This window comes from Triticum urartu, chromosome 6A (genome assembly GCF_056163025.1).
Source record: "Triticum urartu cultivar PI428250 chromosome 6A, HENAU_Tu73, whole genome shotgun sequence".
Taxonomy (NCBI): Eukaryota; Viridiplantae; Streptophyta; class Magnoliopsida; order Poales; family Poaceae; genus Triticum; species Triticum urartu.
The window spans coordinates 511,564,763-511,592,479 of record NC_141878.1 but is presented as its reverse complement, the minus strand read 5'-3'; the positions used below and the strand labels follow the sequence as shown (position 1 = coordinate 511,592,479).

The following is a 27,717-nucleotide window of genomic DNA, read 5'->3' as shown; positions in this document are numbered from 1 at the left end:
CTGTTGGACGCCTGTTTTAGGGTCACGTCGTGGATAACGAGTATAGACATTCTTCATATAGACTATTGGAGATGCTCTAAGGGAAGAGGGACTCGCACATGAGGAAGAACGAGTGACAAGTCTAGGGTAGAGGTCAACCCAGATCTTTACTTGTCACTATCAGTTCTTTCCGGCATACGAGACCACCCGTCAGAGGGTTCAGCCCTCTGTCTCTGTTCCCCCAACCTCGGCCCGAAGCAGCGGCTCGGATCAGGCTTCAAACCTCAGGGCTACAGATCACGCCGTCCGTTCCGTCTCTCTCGCCAAACGCGGCGGCACCAGGCTACTCCCCGGCTGCTCCCGCACTCCTAAACCCTCACTCCCCACGTTCCCCTTCCGGTCGGGGTCGGACAGCCGCGCCGCTCGCCGGCGACGCGTCGGAGATGGACGGGGGCCACGGGCAGAGGCAGCCGCTGTCGCCGGCGATCTCGGCCTCGGCGGTGCTGCCGCACCAGCGGCAGATGCAGCTCCTCCAGCACCCGGCGCGCCCGGCAATCGCCGATCTCTTCACCCTGTACCTCGGCGTGCGTTCCCATCCCTTCCCCCCAATCTTTCACCGCACGCTCTCGCCAAACCCTAGTTCTGACCCTGCGTGCCCGTGGCCTTGCAGGTGAACTCGAAGCAGGGAGCCGAGGACCCGGCGAGGGAGACCTCGTAAGTTGCTTCCTCTCCTGTGTGCTTCAAATCGGGTTGGATTTCGTGCATAGTACCGTATCAGTATTTGGTTAAGGTGGTATGGTAGATGATGTCGGATTATGTTTGTGGCGCTGTTATTTGTTTTACTGCATATGGCGTTAGCTGAGCGCATGAAGATTATTATGCCTTCTTAATGCTATGTTATGCTGACAATTTTGAGTAGCTAGTGCAACCCTGGTGTGGTAGCTGTCTTCCTTGTACGTTGTCTTATAGCACCTGTTCTGTACTCTGATCACGCGAATTATTCAGGAACAAGCTGCAGAAGAGAGTATCTGCTCATAACAGAGATCTGCCTCCCCGCGACGAGCAGTTCATTTCAGATTTTGAGCAGTTGTGCGTGCCGTTTCCGGTAAGCAGAAGCATTGCACAGATATTCATTTGACCACAGGGCAAAAACAGAAGAGATTGATTATGTTTCCCATTTTTCTTAGGACCAGGAGCAGTTGCAGGCTGTCACGGAATCAGTTCTCATCTCATTTGTTCTGCAATGCAGTAGTCACGCTCCACAATCTCAGTTCCTGCTCTTTGCTACACGGTGCCTCTGCGCTCGTGGCCACCTCAGATGGGACAGTCTCATTCCATCTCTACTTAGTGTAGTTTCCTCCGCCGAGGCACCAATGGGCCAAGGGGGTTCTGTGACTTTCGGTGGCCCTGTGTCTTCTTCATCAGCTATTGCAGTGCCAAATGCTCCAAGCTTTCACGCTTCAAATCCTACGTCTCCCTTGTCAGCAATGAACACTATTGGATCTCCTACTCAATCTGGTATTGATCAACCTGTAGGGGCAAATGTGTCACCCATGAAGGCGGCTGAGTTCTCTACTCTTGGGCAGCCTGGTACAACATCAAGAGGTGACCAGTCCCGCAGAGGAGCACAAGTTAGCTACCTGCATCATTTATCCTGTAGAATTATTTTAGCTGGTCTGGAGTCCAATTTGAAGCCAGCTACTCATGCTGCGATATTCCATCATATGGTAAATTGGCTAGTCAATTGGGACCAGAGACCCCATGGCGTGGATGAAGCTGATACAGTGCAAACTTCTAGGATCGGAAGGCCCGTGCATGAATGGATGCATCTATGCTTAGACGTGATTTGGATTTTAGTTGATGAAGAGAAATGTCGCATTCCATTCTATGAGCTTGTTCGCAGCAACTTGCAGTTTCTGGAGAACATTCCTGATGATGATGCGGTGATTTGCATTATTATGGAGATCCATAGGAGGAGGGACATGGTGTGCATGCACATGCAAATGTTGGATCAACACCTTCACTGCCCAACATTTGGAACTCATCGGTTCTTGTCACAATCCTACCCAAGCATAGCTGGTGAATCTGTTGCTAATTTGCGTTATTCTCCTATTACTTATCCTAGTGTTCTGGGTGAGCCACTGCATGGAGAGGTAATATTACCTTTTTTTTTCACTAATTAGCACATCTTTCCTTTTATGCCTACTTTTCCCATGGTTGCATGGATTGTTATATTATACATGCATCGAAGCCCCCGGTCAAGCTCATGCTATCTCCATTCCAGTCTATAAGCCGTGCATACATCTTAAGATTTAACTCTGACCATCAGTTAGATCAATAATATAAAAGTCATGTGTCCTAAAAATTATACCATTGGAAACTTCTTACGAATACAAATTCAACAATATAATTTTCGTGGCATATAATCTACATTTTGTTGGTTAAATTGATGGTCAAACTTGTCTCGTGGAATGCCTGTGCGCCTTATAAACTGGAACGGAGGGAGTAGTGTTTACTATTACCTCCATGCAGAAATACTTTTATGGAGATTATTTTGATTGCAAGCACATATCATGAAGGTTTTAAACTTAAGCAAACAATTAGATAGAAAAAATAAATGAAATGTCCTTGTGAATACCCAAGAGAATGAGGGAGGAATAAGTTAATATACAAACATTCTCTATTCAACAACATTTTTGGAAAGGCAGAATTGTGTGAACACATTCTGAGATAGATTCTGTTAATGCTATTTTCACGTTGCCGTATTACATAGTTTTATGTATATTAGTGATTCTCATGTGGTCATGTTAGATGTATTTATTATTGTCTAAAGCTGGTATAGTTCAAGTGCAATGTTTTTAAAATGGTTTATGTTTAGTTACAAAGGGATCACTATTTTTTTCTATGGTTTGGTGGTTCAGTACTGCAAATACAAACAATACGTATTTATTTGCGGGTGTCTTGCACATTATTGATACAATATTCATCGTTATGACTGATCATAAATTATATGCAAGATGCATGAAGTTACACATGAAACAAGTGAAATGAAGCAACTAAAAACTGTTAGGCAACAAACTTGGGCAGTATACCAAAACTTACATTGCATTCTTGTTTAGGATCTTGCAAACTCTATTCCAAAGGGGGGTTTAGACTGGGAACGTGCTCTCCGTTGCTTGAGGCATGCTCTCCGCACAACTCCATCACCAGATTGGTGGAGACGTGTTCTTCTTGTTGCTCCTTGTTACAGATCACATTCTCAAACATCAACACCAGGAGCTGTTTTCTCACCAGATATGATTGGTGAGGCAGTTGCTGACAGGACAATTGAACTACTGAAGTTAACTAACTCAGGTTAGCATCTGGGAGCTTCACTGTTTGTCGATTCGAGTACAGATCCCTTCTCAAGTGGGTGGATTCCAGGTGTACATGGATGCTCACCCCTTTTACTAAATGCCCTTTTTAGGCATGCACCTTTTTTGTTAAGAATATAAATCTGCTTGTCGGGTATTCGTATGGAGTTATTAATTATTGCCTGCTGCCTATGCACTCATTACAGCTTTGTCATACTATTGCAGAAACTCAGTGCTGGCAAGATTGGCTTTTGTTCGCAGATATCTTTTTCTTCCTAATGAAAAGTGGCTGTATTGATTTTCTCGATTTTGTGGACAAGCTTGCATCTCGAGTAACAAATGGTGATCAACAGATTCTACGCAGTAATCATGTCACATGGTTGCTTGCACAGATTATCCGTATTGAGATTGTGATGAACACACTTAGTTCGGACCCAAGAAAGGTGATATACTCTTGTATGATGATATGTACATATTTCTTATTTTTTCCTTCCTTTTTTCTAGTTACTTAAATTCAATCGGAGGGAGTAGATTTTGTTAAACCTTACAAGAAGGTATCTACATGGTTGACATAGAGCGTGTACACGCGCGCGCGCGCGGGGGTGGGGTGGGGGATCAAGTGAGTCGTGGCCAATAAAAGAAGATGATGTGTATCTGAGTTGGTGTCCACAGACAGAGAGTCCAATAGGATTCCAACATATAAGGTGCTGAAGGGGCAGCTCCAGAAAAGACGATCCCTGGTTTTCAGTTCTTCTGGATTGCAGAGCACACAGTTCGAATCCTCAGTGACATTGAATGTTATGCCTACGAGCCATGCCAATGGCACTGAGTATCATTCTGTAGGAGCTATGCAAAGGCCTTAAGCTTGGAAGTGCATTTGCGGTTCCAAATCTGCTTTATAGGCGTGATCCTGGAGGAAAAGGAAGCATAGCCCTGTATATGGTGCAAATGTCATTGCTTTCCTTAGTTAACATGATGGTCGAGGAGGAGCTGTTGGAGATCGTATGTTCATCAACGGCTGCGATGAAGGGGGAAGTGGAGTGCGATTCTTATTTGATGACCGGGTGTTGTAAAAAGGCTATTCTGTTGTGGAATATTAAATGCACTTTATCTGGTCTACACTCAATTTGTTTAACACTAACAAACTGTTACAGATAATAACAATACATGACTAACTTCATGTTTAAGAGCTGTAAAATCTTAAATGATTACCGTTTTGTTATATCGGATAATATTTTTATGCTTCCTTTTGTTACTTGTCTTATTGTATTTGTCTTAGTTTCACAGTTACATGTTCATCGTAACTACATAATATCGTTCTAATTATTTGCTGTTCTGTCAGGTTGAAACGACACGCAAGATAATTTCATTCCACAAAGAAGACAAAAGCCTTGATCCTAATAACATCAGCCCTCAAAGTATTCTTCTTGATTTCATAAGTAGCAGCCAGACTTTGCGCATTTGGTCTTTCAACACTTCAATTAGAGAGCATTTGAACAGCGATCAGCTTCAGAAAGGCAAACAGATAGATGAGTGGTGGAAACAGATGACGAAAGGTACTTGTGCCCTAGATTTACCATCATGCTCTGCTTTGTAAAAATTCCGGCTAAATCAAGAGTTCATTAAAAGGGATATGTGTAGATAGGCCAGGAAGTAATTAAATGTAGGAAAATCCTTGTTTGCATTACATAATAACATTAGAATTCGGAATGCAGGCAATGCATGTTATTTCATTGAGAGATGCTTGGCTGCATACCATTTTTATAATTTGCAATTTTGCCTTCTATCATGTATCTACTGATAAATTAGAAACATTTTCCCCCTTGAAATAGCTTCGGGAGAGAGAATGATAGATTTTATGAACTTGGATGAGCGAGCAATGGGCATGTTTTGGGTTCTCTCATTCACCATGGCACAACCAGCATGTGATGCAGTCATGACCTGGTTTACATCAGCTGGAGGGGCAGAATTCATGCAGGGACCCAATATGCAACCAAATGAAAGAGTGACGATGATGCATGAGACTTACCCTTTGTCAATGGCGTTGCTTTCTGGGTTGTCTATCAACTTGTGTTTGAAGCTTGCTTACCAGCTTGAAGAGACTATATTTCTTGGCCAGGTAAAACTTTAAAAAATCAAGCTGCTGCTAATACCCTAGTTGCATTTATATTTCTGTTCTGTATTTAGCTTTATAAAGCCCACCACAACTTTTCATTCAGACTATAAGCTTTGTGGTTGTTAGTTTTATATACATTAGTTGATACATAAATAGAAAATAGCTTAGTTCGCATATGTTTTCACATGACCAAAACAATTTCTGTGAATAATTCTTCTGCTCATTTAAATAGCAATTGCTGATAGCTCATATGTTACAGTTTTGCTAACAATATATGAACCTGTGACTCATCTGTTCTAAAATTATGACATCATTTGCAATCTTGACTGGAAATATATCTTGCTCGAAGTATGCATACAGTCACAATTATCTGTTCTTTTGGTCTCATTGCTAATACTCATCTATCTTTAGATGCCATACAGTTGATATTGCTACTTTAATCTTAACTCTGTTCGTTGATAGGCTGTTCCTAGCATTGCTATGGTGGAAACCTACGTTAGGTTGCTGCTTATAACACCACATTCATTGTTCCGCCCACATTTTACGGTAAGTTTTGCTACCTGTTAATTTGATCTGTATTCTTCATATGGGGCTTCTGCCAGACTGACTGTTGTTTTCCTCTGATTTCCGAATTACTTTTTGTAATTGTAACTTATAACCCTAAGGGTCCCCTGTTCTGAGTTCGTGCAAATCATGGTCTTATGGAAATTCTGATACATTCATGCTATTTAAACTTGGCAGACATTAACCCAAAGATCGCCATCTATTCTGAGCAAATCTGGTGTGTCTTTGCTCCTACTTGAGATACTGAATTACAGACTACTTCCTCTGTACAGGTCATTCTTTACCTAATCTGATCTTTAGTTTTTTCTTCTTCTTTTTCTTAGAAGGAAAGTAGCTTTGGCACAGCAAAAGATTGGAATATCTGAGTGTTTCTTTTCCCATCTCTTTCTTCTTTCTTTTCACCTGACTCGAAATGCCTTCTATATTGTGCATATAGAGATTTACCCTTCTAAACTGATCTCAGCATAATAATACATGAATTTCCTTTTGTTTTGCAGTCCTTTAGAAAATCCTCAAAGTCTGCGTCTTTTGTTGATTATATCATTGTGCGTTTCTTATTTTCTTACATCATTATGGGTCTTTTGTAGGTATCATGGAAAAAGCAAGGCATTGATGTATGATGTCACAAAGATAATATCAATGATTAAGGGAAAACGTGGAGAGCATCGCCTTTTTAGATTAGCTGAAAATTTGTGCATGAACTTAATTCTCTCACTGAGAGACTTTTTTTTGGTGAAAAAAGAGTTGAAGGTAAAAAGAATACACACTTTTCTTTAGAAATTCGACTATCACTAGTTTGTGGAGTGACTTCTATGTTTATGTAGGGACCAACTGAGTTTACTGAAACGCTTAACCGCATAACCATAATAAGCCTTGCGATCACCATCAAGACACGTGGAATCGCCGAGGTTGAACACATGGTTTATCTTCAACCACTATTGGAGCAAATTATGGCAACCAGTCAGCATACATGGTCAGAAAAGACTCTACGTTATTTTCCTCCCCTTATTCGTGACTTTTTAACGGTTAGGGCGGATAAGAGGGGACAAGCTATCCAAGCATGGCAGCAGGTATCATTTTTTGGGGACACATGTTTGGCCATTTATATCCGTATGCATCTACTGATCACCATCTTGGGTAATTTGTAGCTCATTTTTGTCGAGGATTGATTAGTTACGCTTCTGTTTGCTATATCTTTTTTAGCTTGTAATAACTGCTCTTCTTATTTGTGGATAGTTTGCTGGAGAATGTATCAATTGTATGTGCACCATTTATGTACTATTAGCATTAGAAAATGCCATTAAATATATACCACCAGAGTGATATTATCACATATTCACATTTTGCTACTTTATGGTTAAGTTGAATAAATATGGTTTCTGTGACCTGAAAATGCAGCATTTCCACATGCTTGTTCCGGCCATGTATAATAGTATAATATTGCCAAAGGTCTTGGATTGGTTTCTTTAACTTGCTATCATATATTTTTGAGATTATTGTACCGGGCGCCTGGGCCACATTGTTCTTCACCTTTAATTTTGACAACTCTCATTTCAGGCAGAAACTACTGTTATCAATCAATGCAACCAGCTACTGTCACCATCCGCTGAGCCGAACTATGTCATGACTTATTTGAGCCATAGTTTCCCTCAGCATCGTCGATATCTATGCGCTGGTGCTTGGATGCTAATGAATGGACATCCTGAGATCAACAGCGCAAATCTTGTATGATATTATTTTTTGTGATTACTTCCATACGATGGTTGTCAGTTACTCTATACATGCGCTGCTTGATCTTATCGCAGGCTCGTGTCTTGAGAGAGTTTTCACCTGAAGAAGTTACGGCAAATATTTATACAATGGTTGATGTTCTTCTGCATCATATCCAGCTTGAGCTTCAACGGGGGCATCTAGTGCAGGTGACACAAGAAATTTTTTTTGTTACAAAAGTTGTCTCTTTGCCTTTTTGTTTTTTGTGGTTTTCCTTTTCTAGTAGCTTGTGTCTAAATTTTTCTGGTCGCTTATTTTTTTTGCAGGATTTACTTTCCAAAGCAATCACAAATCTTGCATTCTTTGTCTGGACACATGAGTTAGTTCCACTGGACATTGTGCTGCTAGCTCTTATTGACAGGGATGATGATCCTTATGCTTTACGTCTTGTGGTAAGTCCTCTTAAAAGATTAGGTTTGAATCCCATATTTCTGTTACATCATTAGTTCGATAACCACTATTTAGTTACCAACTGACTGTTTCCCAGTTGTTAGATAGCTGTTCATGGTCAAATATTGAAAGCAGCTAATCTAATAGAATGGTTTTCGAGTTTAGGGTTGATAAGTAGACTCTAGCTAGAGTTGAGGGTTGAAAACCAGACACTTTTTGTTCTATTTGCAGTTTTTAAAGCATGCACAAGTTGTTTAATGCATGGATATGGTAACACGTTACAGTTTTTGTATTAGTCATTAAAAGAGTAACAGATCTCTCGGCCCGTCCTTGAGAGGTATCAGATGCCTTGTGTCCAGGTGTTCTTGTCAGCGGTCTCTTGGTGTAGTAGCAATGTCGGGTTCTGTGGATGTTGTGTATTCGAAGAGACTGGGGGGTTCACCTGTGTTGTTGTGGGGTTTCTTGCCGTGTGAGTAGTTAGTATGTGCTCCGTTTGTATTGGTTTTCGCCCGGTTTTTCGTAAATTAACTGGGCAATTCTCTTCTTCTTAATTAATCGATGAGGCAAAACTTTTGCCTCCGTTTCGAAAAAAAAGAGTAACAGAGGGCAGCATGCGGATGCCTTTTGGTAACACATTACTATTATCAAAGTGTCGTAGGAATAGACATAGAGTACCCTGCTGTATATAGGAGGGAAGCACAAGGGCACCACCGTACGGGGCCAGAGATCTGGCTGGCGGTCACCAGTGGTTGAGCTCCAGCTCTGTGGAGGGCGCGGAACTTTTTTCGAGAAAATGCAAAAGAGCTTGCGTTTCATTGTATTGAAGGGGGGGGGGGTTAAAGGAGGCGGTTACAGCTCGGGATGGTAGTCAATGGACGTCCCAGGTTTGCGGGATGATAGCTCTAAGCCCTAACCCGCCAGCGGCGGCCTCCTCCTTGATCTTTGTGAGCAGGTCAGCAACCAGGGGGCGGCCTTGGTTGAAAACGCAGTCATTGCGGTGCTTCCATAGCATCCAAGGGACGAGCAGGATCGCAGATGCGAGGCCTTTGCGCATGGGCTTGGGCGCGAGCTGCCTTGCGGATTGCCACCAGTCATTGAGAGATGGCTCGTGAGTAGGTGGGGGGCATGTGACCCTAAGCCTGGGATGATGTGTGGGTGCGGAGGGCATCGTAAGCTGTCAGGGGCTCGCGGATGGCTGTAGAGGGGAGCTCTCGGGTCATTGCCGCTGTTTTCTCCCAAATCTTATACAACTTCATCGGGAGATAGGAGAAGATTAGACTGGGATGGGGAAAGTGGAAAACTACAGAGGATCTCCTTATATATATATATCCGTTGGCAGTTTGCTTGTAAATAATGTGAAGTGCGGGGAAGTCTTGTCGGGGGATGGACCCCGGGCAGGCAACGGAACCCGGATCCTGTTCAAAAAACAACGGGGTTGGCACCGCCCTCAATACCGGCACGCGCTTGGCCGGGTCGCTCGACCCGGCCAAGCCCCGCAAGCCGGCCAGACTAGCCGACTCGGCCCCAACAACTAGCGCAAGACAGCCGAACCCGGCACGGCCAAAGCCTCCTCGACAAGCCAGCACCACCCGTGGCGTGCTACGCAATCCAGCCGCGGGTCAACTCCCGTCCCATCCAGGCCGTATGATGGGGACGAGACTTCAATCAACGATGACCGAGGCAACAGTGCCCCGCCCATGCCTCTGGTCAGCAGGAACGTGGCAACAGTGCCCCTCACCTACCCGCTAACTAGGGCCAGCGTGGCTACAGTGCCCCCGCCTTCATCGCTGACGACAGCAAGCGGCCACCTGACGGAGAGCATTGTACGCGACTCGACTCGGCTACGCCCTGACGATCGACAAGACGGCGCACAGTCCCCCTAGGCATGCGGGGCCCGCACCTAGGGGAACCCGGTGAACCACAAGCCCTCAGCGGGACCCAGCCTGGGTTCCCGGACACCGACAATACGGACCCACCGACTTGTAACATTACCATTGTACCCCCGGGGGGTTGGACTGTAAAACCCCCCGGGAGCCCATGATCATGGGAGACGAGCGAGAGGGCAAACAGAAAACACATACGAGAGAAGAGCAAGTAAGCATAGGACTAGCCACAAAACAGCAACACCGGAGAGAAGGAGCAGCCCAAGCCTTGGCCAGCTTCCTTCCTCCTCCATACAGCTCCAGGAGCAACATTGTACTATCGATCATCCAACTACACTCGGCAGGACTAGGGGTATTATCTCTCCGGAGAGCCCCGAACCTGGGTATGTCCGGCGTCCCGCGCCCGCTCATGCCAACCTCGCTTCTGGAGTCCACCAGCGCCCTCGAGCCTCCTCCTCTCTTTAGCCATCCCTTGGCATCTGCCGTGCGCCCACCACGACAGTTGGCGCCCACCGTGGGGCAGCTTGAGGAGCTGGCCGGGAGCATGCTTCAGACGGGGCCCTTCTCCTACACCGACGAATCCGTCGCGCTGGCGGACGACGTCGTCGGCGCGCTTGCCGCCTCCTTCGCCGCGTTGCGTATCTCCGATGCATTCGCGGCCGACAAGTACCCCAGCGAGGTGCTCAGCTACTCCGACTCTCCCCTCTTCCTCGGCGGCGGCGCTTTCGCCGGGGCAATGGACGTCCATGTGGAGGTCTTCGTCACCGGCGACAGCGCCTCCTCGTCGAGCAAGACGAGGAAGGCTGCCGAAGCCAGGGCCGCAGCGGATCAGATCGAGCCGTCCGATCCGTTGCGCGCCGCGATGCAGAGCCTCCGCATCCCCATTGGCACCGACGTCAACGCCACCAACGTCGCTGAGGCCCGAACCCAGCTCGAGGAAAGGCGCCAGCAGATGCTGGACCTGTCCGAGACGCTCGCTGCCACTCAGCGTCGCCTGGACGCCGCTCAGCTGGAGGGCGATGCCGCCTACGGGTTCACGCCCGCCGCGGCCGGGCCAAGCCGGGTCGCCGATGTGCGTGCCCGGGGAGGAGTGATCGGCCGGGCCCTCGGCGCCGTCCCAACCGTCTACGAGACCCCAGCGAAGAACATGCGCGCTGCCCAGGTAGCCGCAGCCGGCCTGGACCAGCTCGCGGGTGAGGAGCTGAAAGAGCGCATCGGGCGGATGCGCGAACTCCTCCACGCCGCCAACGCCTAGCAGGACCGCCTCAATCAGCTCGCCAAGCCGGCGGGATCCGGCTTCGCCTGCCTTGGCGGGTCCGACGAACTTCTGCACACCGCTTCCTCGCCACCCGGCGAGGCGCACTCCGGCATAACCCGGACTCGGCGCGACCCGGCCGCTACAGCCGTCGGCGGATTGGGCGACGAGCCTGCCCTAGAGATCCAGCACGGGCCCGGCCCGCATGGCCGGCGTCCGGCTCCAACCGACCCGGCCCCCGAGGCCTGGCCGCAAGTCGACTCGGCCCGCGCGCCATCGACGACGCCGACGCTCGCCACCGCCTCGATCGGCTCGCTCACTCCCTGGAGGTGGAGGAGAGCGGCGCTATCGGGCCGGCGTGCTTCGGCCCGCGCATCCGGGAGGAGCCCTTCCCCAAAGGATTCATGCTCCCCGCGACACCCCCAAGTACAACGGGTCAGTGAAGCCAGAAGACTGGCTCACCGACTACACCACGGCCATTGGCATCACCGGTGCCAATTGTCGTCTCGCCGTGCGCTACGCACCGCTCATGCTCCAATGGTCGGCCCGCACGTGGTTGAACAGCCTGCCGATGGGCAGCATCAACACGTGGGTGGACTTCGAGGAAGCCTTCGTCCGCAACTTCACGGGGACCTACAAGCGACTCGGCTGCCCTAGCTAGCTCGCCATGTGCGTGCAAGGGCCTACGGAGACCGGTCGCGAGTACCTCGCACGCTGGACCGAGCTCCGGAACAGCTGCGAGGGCGTCCATGAAGTCCAGGCGATCTAGTACTTTGTCAGCGGGTGCCGAGACGGCACCCTCCTCAAGCACAAGCTCTTACGCTCCGAGCCGGCCACCATGGCCGCGCTCATGGTGACGGCGGACAAGTACGCCAACGCCGACTCCGCCATGAAGATGCAGGTGGCGCTGGATGAAGCCGGCAAGGCGAAGCCGGTTCCCCTTCCAAAGCCGGCCGGCGAAAGCAGCCGGCAACAACAATCACCCGGCAGTCATGCCGAGTCCGGGTGGTTACGCCCTCATTCTCAACCCCACCATCGTCGCGCGGCGCACATGCAAGTTCTCCCGAGTCCTCATCGACGGTGGCAGCAGCATCAACATCCTCTACCGTGACACGATGACCAAGCTCGGCCTCAAGGCCGAGGACCTGGAGCCGACCCGAACGATCTTCCACGGCATCGTGCCCGGCCTCTCCTGCTCCCCCATTGGCCGGGTCCGGCTAGATGTCCTGTTCGGTGACATCAGCCACTTCCGGCGCGAACCGATCTGGTTCGAGGTGATGGACCTGTCTAGCGCGTATCACGCGTTGCTGGGCCGGCACGCGCTCGCCAAGTTCATGGCGGTTCCCCACTACGCGTACCTGAAGATGAAGATGCCGGGGCCTCATCACCATCATCGGCGATTACCGCAAGTCCCTGGAGTGCGCCCGAGACGGCGCCAAGTTGGCCGAGTCGCTGGTCATCGCCGAGGAGCGGCGCCATCTCGACTGGATCGTCGCCCTGGCAGGCGAGGCCTCCGCCGCGTCGATCCCGACCCCGGACCTGACCGACGAGGCCGCCTTCAAGCCCTCCAAGGAGACCAAGAAAGTGAAGCTCAACCCAGAAGACCCCAGCTGCAGCAAGTACGTTGTCATAAGCGCCCGCCTCGACAGCAAATAGGAAGGCGAGCTCGTCGACTTCCTCCGTGAGAATCGGGATATCTTCGCATGGACCCCCAAGGACATGCCGGGTATCCCGAGGAAGTACGCCGAGCACAAACTTCACGTCCGCAAGGACGCCAAGCCTGTCCGTCAACCCCTACGACGATTTTCCGAAGAGAAGAGAAGAACCATTGGTGAAGAGGTCGCCAAGCTTTTGGCGGCCGACTTCATAATGGAAGTGTTTCACCCCGAGTGGCTGGCCAATCCAGTCCTCGTCCTGAAGAAGAACAAGACCTGGCACATGTGTATCGACTACACCAGCCTCAACAAGGCCTGTCTCAAGGATTCGTTCGCCCTCCCGCGGATCGACCAAGTCATCGACTCGACCATCGGGTGTGAGCTCCTGTCCTTCCTGGACGCTTACTCCTGCTACCACCAGATCAAGCTGGACTCGGCCGATGCCCTGAAGACGTCCTTCATCACGCCCTTTGGGGCGTATTGCTACATCACCATGTCGTTCGGCTTGAAGAACGCCGACGCCACCTTCCAGCGCTGCATGCAGAAATGTCTGCTGTCGCAACTCGGCCGCAATATCCACGTATACGTGGACAACATCATGGTGAAGACCAAGCAGCACCTCACGCTCCTCGATGATTTGAAGGAAACCTTCACCAACCTCCGCGAATACAAGGTAAGCTTAACCCGGAAAAATGCGTCTTCGGCGTCCCGACCGGAAAGCTACTCGGCTTCCTCGTCTCGGAACGCGGCATTGAGGCGAACCCGAAGAAGATCAAGGCCATCGAGCGCATGTGCAAGCCGGCTCGGCTGCGCGATGTCCAGAAGTTCACCGGATGCTTGGCCTCGGTCAGCCGGTTTCTAAGCCGGCTGGGCGAGAGGGCGCTACCCCTGTACCATCTGATGAAGACAAGCCCGTTCGAATGGAACGGCAAGGCAGATGAGGCCTTCCAAGACCTCAAGCGCATGCTCTCCACCGCACCAGTCCTGGCCGCGCTGACCGACAAGGAGCCGCTGTTGCTCTACATAGCCGCGACCTCGCGGGCGGTCAGCACGGTGCTGGTGGTCGATCGACCAGAGAAGGACAAGATCCAAGCCGTCCAGCGCCCGGTCTACTACCTGAGCGAGGTGCTCTCCATCTCCAAGCAGAACTACCCGCACTACCAGAAGATGTGTTACGGCGTGTACTTCACCGCCAAGAAGCTGAAGCAGTATTTCCAAGAGCACGTTGTCACCGTGGTCAGCACAGCGCCTATCGGAGAAATCATCGGATGCCGGGACGCCTCTGGCCGGGTTGCCAAGTGGGCGATCCAGCTAGCCGGCCACACCATCCTCTACGAGCCCCGCACCGCGATCAAGTCTCAAGCCCTGGCCGACTTCCTCGTCGACTGGACCGAGACCCAGTACTTGCCGCCGCCTCCCGATTCGACGCATTGGCCCATGCACTTCGACGGGTCCAAGATGCGACTCGGCTTGGGGGTCGGCATCGTACTGTCGTCCCCGAAGGGTGACCGGCTCCGCTACGCGCTCCAGATCCACTTCGCCGCCTCCAACAACGTCGCCGAGTACGAAGCCCTTGTGCACGACCTCCGGCTTGTCAAGGAACTCGGCATTCGACGCATCCTGTGCTATGGTGACTCGGACCTGGTGGTGCAGCAGTGCTCCGGCGAATGAGACGCCCGCGACTCCAACATGGCAAGCTACCGCTTCCTCGTCCAGAAGCTGTCCGAATCCTTCGAGGGCTGCGAGTTCCTCCACATCCCGCGCGCGGAGAACGAAGCAACCGACACGCTCGCCAAGATCGCCTCGTCGCGACAAGCCATCCCGTTCGGCGTCTCCCTCGAGCACCTGCGCAAGCCGTCCGTCAAGCCATCGCCGGACTCCGAGTCCATCCACGTTCCAGACGACCCGGCCGCACCTCAACCCGGCCCGGGGACTGCTGAAACCGGCCCAGGGGCTGCTCAGCTCGACTCGGCCACCATCGTCCCGGACCCGGCCGTCGTCATCCCCGACCCGGGGGCTGCTCAACCCGGCTCGGGGGCTGCCGACTCGGAACCCACCCTGGTGGCCGTCTTCGCCGTGGTTACGACTCCATCTTGGGCCCTCCCAATATCAGAATTTTTGGAGAACGGGGTTCTCCCCATGGACGAGACCGAGGCTCGGCAAGTGCAGCGCCGGGCGTCCGCCTACAACATCATCAACAACGAGCTCGTCAAGCGCAGCTCCACCGGCGTGTTCCAGCGCTGCGTCAAGTAGGAACGGGGCATCGACATCCTGCTCGACATACATCAGGGCGAGTGCGGGCACCACGCCGCATCACGATCCCTGGTGGCCAAGGCGTTCCGCCACGGTTTCTACTGGCCCACGGCCCTCCAAGATGCCGAGTCGCTCGTCCTCAAGTGTGAGGGATGCCAGCGCTTCAGCAAACGCAGCCACCGGCCGGCGTCAGCACTCCGCACCATACCGATTGCCTGGCCCTTCGCGGTCTGGGGACTCGACATGGTTGGACCCTTCAAAACCGCTCAAGGCGGCATGACGCACTTGCTGGTGGCAGTGGACAAATTCACCAAGTGGATCGAGGCAAGACCAATCAAGAAACTGGACGGGCCAACAACCGTTCGGTTCATCAAGGACATAGCGGTGCGCTACGGCATGCCGAACAGCATCATCACCGACAACGACACCAACTTCGCCAAGGGCGCGCTCGAGCAATACTGCTCTGTCTCCGGCATCCGCCTCGACCTGGCCTCCGTTGCGCATTCGCAGTCCAACGGGCAGGTCGAGCGGGCCAATGGACTCATCCTGTCCGGCGTCAAGCCGCGACTCGTCGAGCCACTCATCCGCTCACCCGGCAGCTGGCTTGACGAGTTGCCAGCCGTTCTCTGGAGTCTACGCACCACGCCGAATCGGTCGACCGGGTTCACCCCGTCTTCCTCGTCTACGGAGCCGAAGCCGTCATCCCGACCGACGTCGAGTTCGACTCGCCGCGCGTCGCGATGTACACCGAAGCCGAAGCCAGAGAAACCCGCGAAGATGGCGTCGACCTGCTCGAAGAAGCACGCCTCCTGGCGCTCAGTCGCTCGACCCTCTACCAGCAAGGCCTGAGGCACTACCACAGCAGGAAGATCAAGCCCCTCGCGTTCCGCGAGGGCGACCTCGTCCTCCGACTCGTCCAAGAGCAGGCAGGCCAGCACAAACTGTCCCCTCCATGAGCAAGGCCTTGCGCGACACCAACGCCTACTACCTCATCGACGCACGCAAGTCAAGGAAGCGCAAGAAGGACACCGCCGGTGCAGAAACGACCCGGCCTTGGAACGCGGAACTCCTCCGCCCGTTTTACAGTTAGCCGCACGAGCGTATGTATCGTCGCCTTTTGTAAACGCATGGAACCATGGGGTCCCCGAACGAGACTCGGGGGCTGCCTTTTGTCGACCAATTTATTGTGTCCCTATTTTCTTGCATCACTATACCACTGAACCCGGCCACCGGTCCGACTCGCTCGACCTGGGGGCTCGGGGACTGGCCGGCTCGGTCGCCAGCCCGCCACCTTACTTGGTGATTCCTGATAAAGTTAGGATGCCGCGGTCCCCCACTTTGCCCTAAAGCCACAGATCCAGCTTTGGCTGTCGGCTGGCAAGCACAACGGGCCAAAGCTCCTTTATGCTTCATACACTAAGTCAAAGGCTGCCGGGTCGATCAACCCGGCCCACCATTCATCAAATGAACAGCCGCACGACCGGCTGCTCGCCAACCGGCTTCGCCGGATTGCCGCCAGCTGGCCCAGTGGGTGTTTCGCTCGCGCTCAACGTTTCGAGGGACCCAAGTCCTGCGCGCTCCTCTCAAAGAACCGAACTCCTTGTCACGGACCGGAGCCTCGGCCGTTTGAGAAAGTAAAAGCGCATGAAATCGGTCCAAAAAACGGAAGGCAAAAAGCAAAAGCACCCACGACATCTACACAAGTATTTAAGCAAAAGCCCATGACCCGAGTTCATTACACCCTAAAACCCCCAGTGGGTGGGTGGACTTGCTATTTAACAAATTTTACACAAAGTGTCTCAGGCACCTCCAGCGCCGCGTCGCGACGTCGACGGCTCTTCCCTGGTGGCCTCCGGGTCCAGCGAGGCGCCGGTGTCCTCAGCACCCGCGTTGCGGTAGACGCCCGTCTCCTCCGAGCTCCCCTCCGGATCATGGAGGAGCAAGCCGTAGTCGTCGCCGTCCACGACCCTGCCGTCTTCTGTCCACTTCGGATGGAACTCGTCGTGGAAGGCGAACTCGGTGATGTAGCTGGCCCGGGAAGCCGGTCCGGCCCCATCTCCAACCAACGCGCCAGGCGCGAGAAGCTGCTCGGTTGGACGGAGTCCGGCCATAGGGCCGCCGTTATTGCGGTACCGTCCTGGGACAACCGCCCCAACTGCGTTCCCAGGACCTGCAGGCGGGCCTCAGCGGCGGCAACGATCTTCGGGAAGGTCCAGGCCACCTGCGGATCCGTCCCGGACCCAACGACGCCGGTCGGGTCGCGCTGATAGCGGACAACTTCCTCTGCCAGTCGCTGCGTCTCCGAGAAGGCCCCTGCCGCAAAAGGAAGAAGCGAGTTAGAAGAAGAGCAACATGGAAGAAAGGCCGGATCCTGACCCGGCAAACGACAAGAAAAAGCACTTACTGGAGAAGGACTCTTCTAGGTGCTGCGCCTCAAGCAACGTACCACGCCGCTCCCGTTCGATGACGCGAGATCGGTCGCCTTGGCAAGGGCCGCCTTCAGCTCGACGTCCTTGTCTTCGGCCTTCTCGGCCGCCTCGCAGCGACGGGCCTCGTCCTGATGGGCCCCCTCAGCCGCGGTGACTTGCCCCTGCAGGCGTTCCACCTCGGCCTGGAGCCGGCCCTTGTCGTTAGCCAGCTGGCCGCGCTGCTGGTCCGCCTCCACCAGGGCCTGCTGCGCCTCTGCCATCTTGGCGGCTTCCGCCTTAAGGAGCTCCACCTCGGCCTCGAGGCGGCCCTTGTGACCCGCCAGCTGCTCATGCAGCTGGTTGGCCTCGTCGAGAGACCGCTGAGCCGCGGCCGCCTCCGCCCTTGCCTGCGCCGCCTCGACGCCAAGACGGCCTGTGTCGACAACGAGCCGGTCGTAGCGATGACCGGCCCGGAGCAGACGAGTCAGCCAGGACAGCACCTCGGCTGCGAAAAAGGACTCAGCAGAAGAAAAAAGCAAGACTTAAGATTTGGCCCAACTGTTACACAGTTGGCCCGAATCTCGGGGGCTACACCCAGTGGGTGCGCTAGCGCGCCCCCACTAGAAAAGAGCACAAGAATACCTGCGGCGACGCGGAACTCCTCCTTGGCGGCAAGCTGCTCCATGAGCTCCCGGTGCTTGCCCAGGAGACGATTGTAGGCGGCGATCTGGAAGGCGTCGAGATGCTGAAGAAGGTAGAAATGAGAACAAGGCCAACACTCTAAAGATTCGACGTAGTTGGCCCGAACCTCGGGGGCTACACCCAGTGGGTGCGCTGGCGCGCCCCCACAAAGAAGAAATTACAAGAAGACTTACCAGAATGACGCGCTCTAGGTCGCGCGTCCGCTCCACCTCGGCCTGGGCGAAGGCCTTGAGCCGTTACGTCCGGCCTCACAGGCGGCGACTGACGGCGTCCAGCGCCGCCTCCTCCTGAGTCTGAGGCCCGAAGACAACGGCGCCCCCGCTCCGCGCCAGCTGCGGCACGGCAGCTCGGCGCCCTCCCTATCGGGGCACCAAGGCGTACTCCCCGCTGGCCGCTCGCGACGCGGCCAGCACCTCCTCCGACGCCCCCCAGCGCCGATGACGACCCGGGCGCCGGGACGCCCTGCATCGTCGTCTCCGACCCGGACGCCGGAAAGCCCTGCGTCGCCGTCTCCGGCCCAGCTGCCGGGGTGGCCTCCGTCACCGCCGCCCGCGGTGCCTCCTCGCCGCCCGCAGCGTCTCTTCAAAAACGCCGCCGCCTCCACCACCATCAGTCCCCGCTCGCTCGACCACGTCGGCCCGCGGCGGGGTGTCATCCGCCACCTCCACGACCACCCGGTCAGGGATCACCACCTCAGCCTGGCCTCCACGGCCGCGCCCCACCGACGACGGCTCAAAGACCGTCGCCGCCACCACCGTGCCCTCCGACATCTCGCGCCAGGCCGGCTCCGCGCCGGCTCGCGCCCATGTTGCCGCCGCGTCGGTCCAAGCACGGACCGACGCCGCCTCCAGCTCCGCCGCGGCCCGGTTCCTGTCCCGCCAGGCCAAGGCTTCGGCGTCATTCTGATCCAGGCCGAGGTCCGAGTCGGCCCGTCCCTCCACCTCGGCCTGGTCGGCGAGGTCGGACCGGCTCCTGCGGAACACGGCCCCTTCGGCCGCCGCGGCTTCCGCCGCCACCCTCGCCAGTGCGATTGGCGACCTGAAGAAGAAGACAGAATGAGCAGAAAAGAAACAAGACTAGCTCAAGAAAAAGAATCTGAGCGCAAACGAGAGATGAAGCTTACCCCGCCAAGACCGGGACCGGGGTTGGCCTCCCGTCCCCGCCGCTGCGCTTCCTCTTGGCCGGCCTCCCGGCCCCGGCCGGGTCCGCCGTGCGCTTCGGGGCCCGGGGTCGCGCGCTGTCTTTCCCATGTGGTCGGCTCGGCGCCGCCCCACGCGAGGACCCGGCTCTGCCCGCATCGCCGCCTCCCCCGCCCAACGCCACTACACCGACAACTGGCGTCAGCACCGACCGTTCCGTGCCGTGGTCGGCAATTCAAGACACATGAAGAAAAACACGGACTTACCCGCGTGACGCCCAGCGCCGGCGTCGGACTCGGCCTTCTCCCCGCCATGAGCCGCGGGCTCCTCTGGCACCACCTGCGTCACCTGCAACGGGGCCCGGGCGTAAGGATGCCGAATTGCGTTCAGAAGTACCCCCCGCGTCGCGTCAGGACGGATAAGAAGGTGCGCGGCAGCAAAGTAAGAAGACCAGACACTCACCTGCGGCGCCGGATTCGACTGGCTGTACGGCGCCTTGCCGAACTGCCAGTCCTCCCCAAGGTTGGCCTTGGAGATGTCATTCACGCCACGTGCGATCTGCTCCGCGGACAACCGCGTCGACCCCATGCGGTTGGGGTCTTGAAGGCCGACCATTTCGCCGATGAGGCAGGAGCGCCCCTGAAGCGGAAGGACCCGGCACCTGATGAACGCGGCGAGGAGGTCGGTGCCGGTGAGCCCCTCCTGAGTCCTCATCACCGTCACCCGCTCACAGAGATTGACGATCTCCTGCGACGGCGCCTGGGCGAGTAGCCCCAGTTCGTCTTCGCCCGCGGCGGTGCGATAGCGAAGGCCGGAAGGTTGATGTGATCCGCACCGAGGTTGTAGACGTAGAAGGAGTTCTGCCACTTCTTGGCAGAATCCTCCAGCGGGATCTTGGGGAAATCCGCCCCCGACCGCTTCGAGATGACGGCGGCGCCGCAATCGGCGAACTCCTCGGCCGACAGGCCCTGCTGCTTCAAGGAGAAGAAGCGCGCCCAGAGGTCGATCGTAGGCTCGACCCCCAGGTACCCCTCGCAGAGGGTGACGAAGCCATAGAGCTGGACGATGGCGCCGACGCCAAGATGATGCGGCTGGAGCCCGAACCCGTGCTCGAAGTGCGTGAGGAAGACCACGCGCTCCCGCCCCTTGGTCCGAGGCCTCTGCTCGCCGCGCGGCAGGCGGACCCCGACGTCCGTCTCCCGCGGCAGGCGCCGCGTCGCCCGGAGTTGGGTGATGTCCTCGGAGGTGACATTTGAACCCATCCAGGAGCCCGATGGCAGCGACATGATCAAAGGAAGAAGAAGGAAGATGGACGGCGAAGGAGTTCTGCTCGGAGCAGCGGGCGCCGCAGTGTGTCAATTGCAAAGAGCGGAGCGAGAGCAAAGGGACAGGAGGGCTCGAGCGAGAATAATGTCCGCCGCCCCCCTGTCCCCCGATTTATAACCCTCGGTTTGAACGTGGGGAAGTGGGGGAAGTGGGATCATCTGCACGCGCCCGTTCCACTACCCCGCAATAAGTGCGCACGTACACGCGCAGTAACTGCCCGGGGAAGAGCAACCAGCCCCCGGATGCCGCAATAAATCTGCGCGCTTGGGCCGAGGGCGTGCGGCGGCGGGCCCCAGCCCGTCGCCCAATCCCGTCACGCGCGTGGCCTGTTAGGCCCCTTCGACTTCCGGGCACCACGTGGCGCCTGCGCAAAGCCCGAGGGATTGCCCCAAGATTCGCCGGACTTCTTGGTTCCCGCCACGGCCGGGATGCCACGATCCGGTTTCCGAGAAAACCGGCACTGAGTGGGTGTTGCCGGACCCGGCGCTCGCAGAATCCACCTTGCTTAAGGAGGGAACTGCGAAGGCTCACTCATCCGAAGACGGCGGACTTTCACAGCTTCGGGGACTACTGTCGGGGGATGGACCCCGGGCAGGCAACGGAACCCGAATCCTGTTCGAAAAACAACGGGGTTGGCACTGCCCCTCAATACCGTCACGCGCTTGGCCGGGTCGAGCGACCCGGCCAAGCCCCGCAAGCCGGCCAGACTAGCCGACTCGGCCCCAACAACTAGCGCAAGACAGCCGAACCCGGCACGGCCAAAGCCTCCTCGACAAGCCAGCACCACCCGTGGCGTGCTACGCAATCCAGCCGCGGGTCAACTCCCGTCCCATCCAGGCCGTATGATGGGGACGAGACTTCAATCAACGATGACCGAGGCAACAGTGCCCCGCCCATGCCTCTGGTCAGCAGGAACGTGGCAACAGTGCCCCTCACCTACCCGCTAACTAGGGCCAGCGTGGCTACAGTGCCCCCGCCTTCATCGCTGACGACAGCAAGCGGCCACCTGACGGAGAGCATTGTACGCGACTCGACTCGGCTACGCCCTGACGATCGACAAGACGGCGCACAGTCCCCCTAGGCATGCGGGGCCCGCACCTAGGGGAACCCGGTGAACCACAAGCCCTCAGCGGGACCCAGCCTGGGTTCCCGGACACCGACAATACGGACCCACCGACTTGTAACATTACCATTGTACCCCCGGGGGGTTGGACTGTAAAACCCCCCGGGAGCCCATGATCATGGGAGACGAGCGAGAGGGCAAACAGAAAACACATACGAGAGAAGAGCAAGTAAGCATAGGACTAGCCACAAAACAGCAACACCGGAGAGAAGGAGCAGCCCAAGCCTTGGCCAGCTTCCTTCCTCCTCCATACAGCTCCAGGAGCAACATTGTACTATCGATCATCCAACTACACTCGGCAGGACTAGGGGTATTATCTCTCCGGAGAGCCCCGAACCTGGGTATGTCCGGCGTCTCGTGCCCGCTCATGCCAACCCCGCCTCTGGAGTCCACCAGCGCCCTCGAGCCTCCTCCTCTCTTTAGCCATCCCTTGGCATCTGCCGTGCGCCCACCACGTCAAGTCTCCTGTGGAAGGTTTGGCAAGGGACTGCGGGAAGCAACTCTGGTGGCGCTTCTCCACCCCAGTGTAAAGCCGACAGGTGTTTGTTGAGTGTGTGCTTCTAGACGGTTAGAAACACCACAAGCTGAAGCACAAGCCCAAACAAACAGGGTCTTTTGAGTACCAACCAGTGCCTGAGCTGGCTAATTTCTACTCTTAAGTAACAACTAGATTTTTGTCTGTGTATACCAAGGTAATTAGAAAGCATTGTACTCGGACGGATTTGACATTTTAAAACTGACTAGTTGCTTCATCTGTGTATGCTAAAGCTTGGACTTGCTTTGATGATAAATTTAACATTACAGATAAGTCTGCTTGAAAGATCTGAACTTCAGCACAGAATTAAAGCATTCTGCAGTTCTCGCTCACCTGAGCATTGGCTAAAAAATCAACCTCCAAAAAGAGCTGAGCTCCAGAAAGCTCTTGGTAACCATCTTTCATGGAAGGACCGGTAAGTGCAATCTTTTAATTGATATTCAAGTCCAGTGTTTTAGTTAAATATGCAATTATGCATTTGGAATTTGAATGATATATAACATATTCGTTGAAAACATGCGTAAAGCAGGTTCATTTTTAACCTTTAGTTGTCTTTTGAATAGCAATACCAACTAGCTATTTGATTGAAAATTTGCTTGTTAATCTGATTGCCTGGTACAGTCTGATATATTTGGATCTGTAGATAAATTCGAGCGTACAGGGCTTAGTTTATCTTTAGTCAGGGGCGTTTCTGGGTATGCCTGGTAAGTACTTATCCATTTATTTCCCAGCCTTAAATTGAACCATCCCTGTTTTTATCTGAATCTCGCTGGTTTGGTAAACCCTTGTCCTATTCCCAACCATATATGGCCACTAGTAATAGACTTCCTGAACATTCTTAAGGGTGGATGTAAGATGCCTTTTTCTACGTATTGCTGTGATTAGGATTTACTTTAGCAATGGATCATATATCTACTTTACCCGGTAAAAGAACATATCTACTTTTTTCTGCATTCGTTTTTTGTTTGTAAAATCATCTTGATGTTTTAAGTTGCGTGCATTTTTCATGATTCAACTTTGTAAGTACTCCCTCCGTCCCATAATATAAGAGCAGTTTTACACTAGTGTAGTGTCAAAAATGCTCTTATATTATGGGACGGAGGGAGTAACTAATAAAGCAAGGTTTAGTGGTAGAAAAACAATACACTGTAATGAAATTGATAAAGTTTAGTTTTGAGTTTTCGACAATTCTTCCAATTTGCTGCTCGGGCCAGTGCCAATAGTCTCAATATGTAGGGTGGAAATGGATTGGATGCTGACTAGATGGTACTCTTCCCAGTTTCTTTTCCATATTTTCAAAACGAGTACAGATGCAAATACGGATGTTGTCGAACACGAGGACAGCTCGGGTGCTACTTGAATACAAATATCCTAATTTTTTTTGCGAGGTTAAATATCCTAAAACTTTGACGACACACTATAGGGCACTTGATATTGCTGTTGATTGATGACATATGATGAACAGTGGTTCCCTTGATCTCTTTGGTTGTTCAAGGCTTCCAGCGGCACAATATACCAGCTAACAAGTCTTAGAGCTAGGCAGCAAACTAGTTTGGCATTTTATCTGTAAAAGTGTGGGTCATAATTAAGCGCATGGTAGATTTTTGTCCAGCTCTTTAAGCATGCATCCTGATTCCTGAAGAGCAACACCATGACGTGATTGATTACTACTGTATGGTCATGTTATTACCGTGCGCGATGGAAGCTGAAAGGAGTAGGAGCGTGCCTGCGTGGAGAAGAAAGCAAAAGAGTCGCATGGAGGGCACTAGTGTGAAGAGGGCGACGTGCAAGTTGCTTGACAAGGGATGCGACTGAGGTGTCTGATGCCAGAGTTTTGGCACTAAACTTTGTTTATTGGGCTTTTCCTTGCTAAATGGGCTGAGATCTAAGGGGACAGCCGCACTGGATCAGGGAGCTGGATAGTTTTTACTCTGACACTGATACATTCGATTTTGAAAATTCGTATCCTCGTCTTTTTCCAATGCCACATCCGCATTTATATCTGGATATTAAGTCCCCATATTGTCAGGATCCAGATTTGATTCTGATTCGGATGCAGATATCTCATCCCGTAGTAGCCTTTTCTTGAATACGAACATCAGATAATTTGTATTATCTGGTGCTAGTTTCCACCCTTAACAATATGTTGCTCCGGTTCAGAGGGGGTGCTAGCCTCAATCCCCTGGCTGGTACATATATCTCTTTACTTTCTATGTTTATATTACCTTGTAGGCTTGTACCATGGCATATTATGTTGATTTGGGTATATTTGACTTTTTAAATCATATTTCTGTCGGTATAGTTTGCCCTTTTGGGTTTCTGTGCAAAAGTTATTGAAGCTTGATTCACTATAGTTGTTTTGTGAATGCAGCTATCCTCCCTTTTTCGATGACATTGCTGCCCGCTTGCTTCCAGTCATCCCGCTGATAATTTATAGGCTTATTGAGAATGATGCTACAGATATTGCGGACAGGGTTCTCGCATTTTATTCTACCTTTCTCGCTTTCCACCCACTGAGATTTACATTTGTGCGGGATATTCTTGCATACTTCTATGGTCATCTTCCAAGCAAGTTAATTGTCCGGATCCTCAACGTGCTGGGTGTTACCACCAAGGTAAACCCCTGTTTACTCTTTTCTGGAAACTCTTCTAGCTGTCCAGTTCTATTCATACTAATGGTGATCATTTTACAGACTCCTTTCTCGGAATCCTTTGCTCAATATTTAGGGTCTTCAAATTCTTCTATTTGCCCACCACCAGAATATTTTGCCAACCTTTTGCTAGGCCTTGTTAATAATGTCATACCTCCTTTGAGTAGCAAGTCCAAATCAAACCCAGCAGATGCTTCTGGCGGACGCACAAATTTCAGCAAGCCTCACGCATCTACGCAAGCTGGTGGAAATAGTAACGCTGATGCTCAGAGGGCATTTTATCAAAATCAGGATCCTGGGTCATACACACAGCTTGTTTTGGAAACAGCAGCTATTGAGATTCTCTCACTCTCTGTGCCAGCTTCTCAAATAGTGTCCTCTCTAGTTCAATTAATAGCTCATGTACAAGCAATGCTTATACAGTCTAATACTGGTCAAGGAATGTCTGGTGGTTTGGGCCAAAATTCTGGGCTGCCAACTTCTCCTTCAGGCGCCGGTGCCGAGTCTGCAGGTGCCAGCCGAGCAAACATTTCGGCAAGTGGAATCAGCGCTAACTTTGTTTCTAGAAGTGGCTACTCTTGTCAGCAGTTGTCTGTTTTGATGATTCAAGCATGTGGCTTCTTGCTGGCACAACTCCCACCAGAATTCCACATGCAACTTTACTCAGAAGCAGCTCGAATCATAAAAGATTGTCGTTGGCTTTCTGACAGTTCGAGACCTGTGAAAGAGCTTAACTCAGCTGTCGGTTATGCACTTCTGGACCCAACATGGGCTTCTCAAGACAGTACATCGACAGCCATAGGTACCGTAAGACATTTTTGTTTACTGTCTTTTTACCCCATTTCAGCCTAAACATTTGGGCCCATTCAGCTCAGTGTTAATTTAATACACTTATACCATTTTGTGCTCTAGTTATATGTTTGTTCTGCCTTGATTGCAGGTAACATTGTGGCCCTTCTACACTCATTTTTTAGCAATCTTCCTCAAGAGTGGCTGGAATCTTCGCATACTGTCATCAAACATCTCAAGCCAGTGACTTCAGTTGCCATGTTGAGAATTGCCTTCCGCATATTGGGCCCCTTATTGCCTCGTCTAGCCTTTGCTCGACCTCTATTCATGAAGGTATGCTTGGTTTTCCCTTTGTACTTCTAGTTACTAAGAGAATGTATAATCTCAATAATCAGAGCAAATTTACAGCTGTTTTGAACAAATTTCTACGATATATGTTACACCTGTAATCTCAATAATCAAAGCAAGATCATGTTCCAACATGGCTTCTATTCTGTCTTCTGTTTCAGAAACTTCACACTGAAAAAGCACTGCTAGCCTCTTTCCAATGTACTCCCTCCGGTCCATATTACTTGTCGCTGCTTTAACTAAAGCAGCGACAAGTAATATGGACCGGAGGGAGTAGTATTTTTTGGCTATTTAAAGACTGCAATCCTATAGGAATGTTTTCCATATATATGTTTGGAACAGGGAATGAGTTTCTAGGATTCTTACGGAATGACTCTCGAATAGTTCCTCTCGTGCATTCATATAGGCTCGCAGTCATATATCATTAGGCCCTACACTTGTCTGATTTGTTGTGTCTTTGACACAATTGAGCTGTAAGTGTGCCCTTGCTTTCTGAACGAAATAAATGAACGCATGTTATTGATTTTTCCCCACGACCGGATGTTTTCATCCATGGGAAGAGCTTCATGCAGGCCAAAAGTGGCCAGGACCCACAACATCCTCTCTTGCTATATTTGCTAGTTTTCATCATTTTCGCACTAACAGAAACACCATTTTTCTTTACTCCACCAGCCCCTGCTCTGCTGGCTTCACCGGTGGCCCGATACATTGTTGTATGAAGTACAGTTTATTTGTTGTTCTGTACTAATTTTCTCTTGTCCTCGGGATCTGCAGACACTGGCTTTGCTGTTCAGTGTGTTGGGGGATGTGTTTGGGAAGAACTCTCAGGCCTCACCTCATGTGCCTGCATCAGAAATTGGAGACATCATTGACTTCCTGTAAGATACTCCTAATCCTCGCTGAAAATTCTCGGGCATGGACTACATGTATTTTCCCATTTTGTGCTCAATCGTTAATTCGCTGTATAGCTTCTCATATGAGCTTATGTTCTCGTCGCGAAAACAGGCATCATGCCGTCATGTACGAAGGTCAAGGCGGCCCGGTTCAGAGTACCAGCAAACCTAAAGTGGAGATACTGACATTGTGCGGGAAAGTGGTGGACATGCTTAGGCCCGACGTGCAGCATCTCCTCTCCCACCTGAAGACCGAACCAACCTCGTCGATTTACGCGGCGACCCATCCAAAGCTAGCGCAACAACACCCATCCTAATCTACAACACAACATGGATGCTGTAAAATAGTGTACGCCTGAACTGCTGCGGCTCGGCTGATCTCGCTGTACAGGCCTGAGCGCCAAGCAGTTTTAACCAGTTAACTTGCTGCCAAACCGGAACCTGGAGTTTATCTCAACGGTTAGGGGCAGATTGTCCGCTGGATCTGTGTTGTAACCCCATATATATGTAGCAGTGGTGTAGATTGCGACGTTTATCATCTAAAAATGAACTTGTCTGTCTAAAGTCAAAACATATTTACTGTCA

General features: G+C 52.3%; 1 protein-coding gene across 1 annotated transcript; it reads left to right on the top strand.

Moving 5' to 3' along the window:
• The first annotated feature begins 172 nt into the window (after window positions 1–172).
• LOC125514514 (mediator of RNA polymerase II transcription subunit) lies at window positions 173–27,717 on the top strand. The gene is made up of 21 exons (XM_048679853.2): window positions 173–563; window positions 650–693; window positions 985–1,084; window positions 1,167–2,132; window positions 3,099–3,333; window positions 3,558–3,775; window positions 4,675–4,888; window positions 5,165–5,451; window positions 5,911–5,994; window positions 6,190–6,284; window positions 6,600–6,762; window positions 6,837–7,082; window positions 7,570–7,737; window positions 7,818–7,931; window positions 8,049–8,174; window positions 22,721–22,866; window positions 24,823–25,066; window positions 25,145–25,904; window positions 26,043–26,224; window positions 27,014–27,117; window positions 27,245–27,717. Exons 1-21 carry the CDS (start codon window positions 423–425, stop codon window positions 27,447–27,449), a joined length of 4,842 nt encoding a protein of 1,613 aa, XP_048535810.1. The 5' UTR covers window positions 173–422; the 3' UTR covers window positions 27,450–27,717.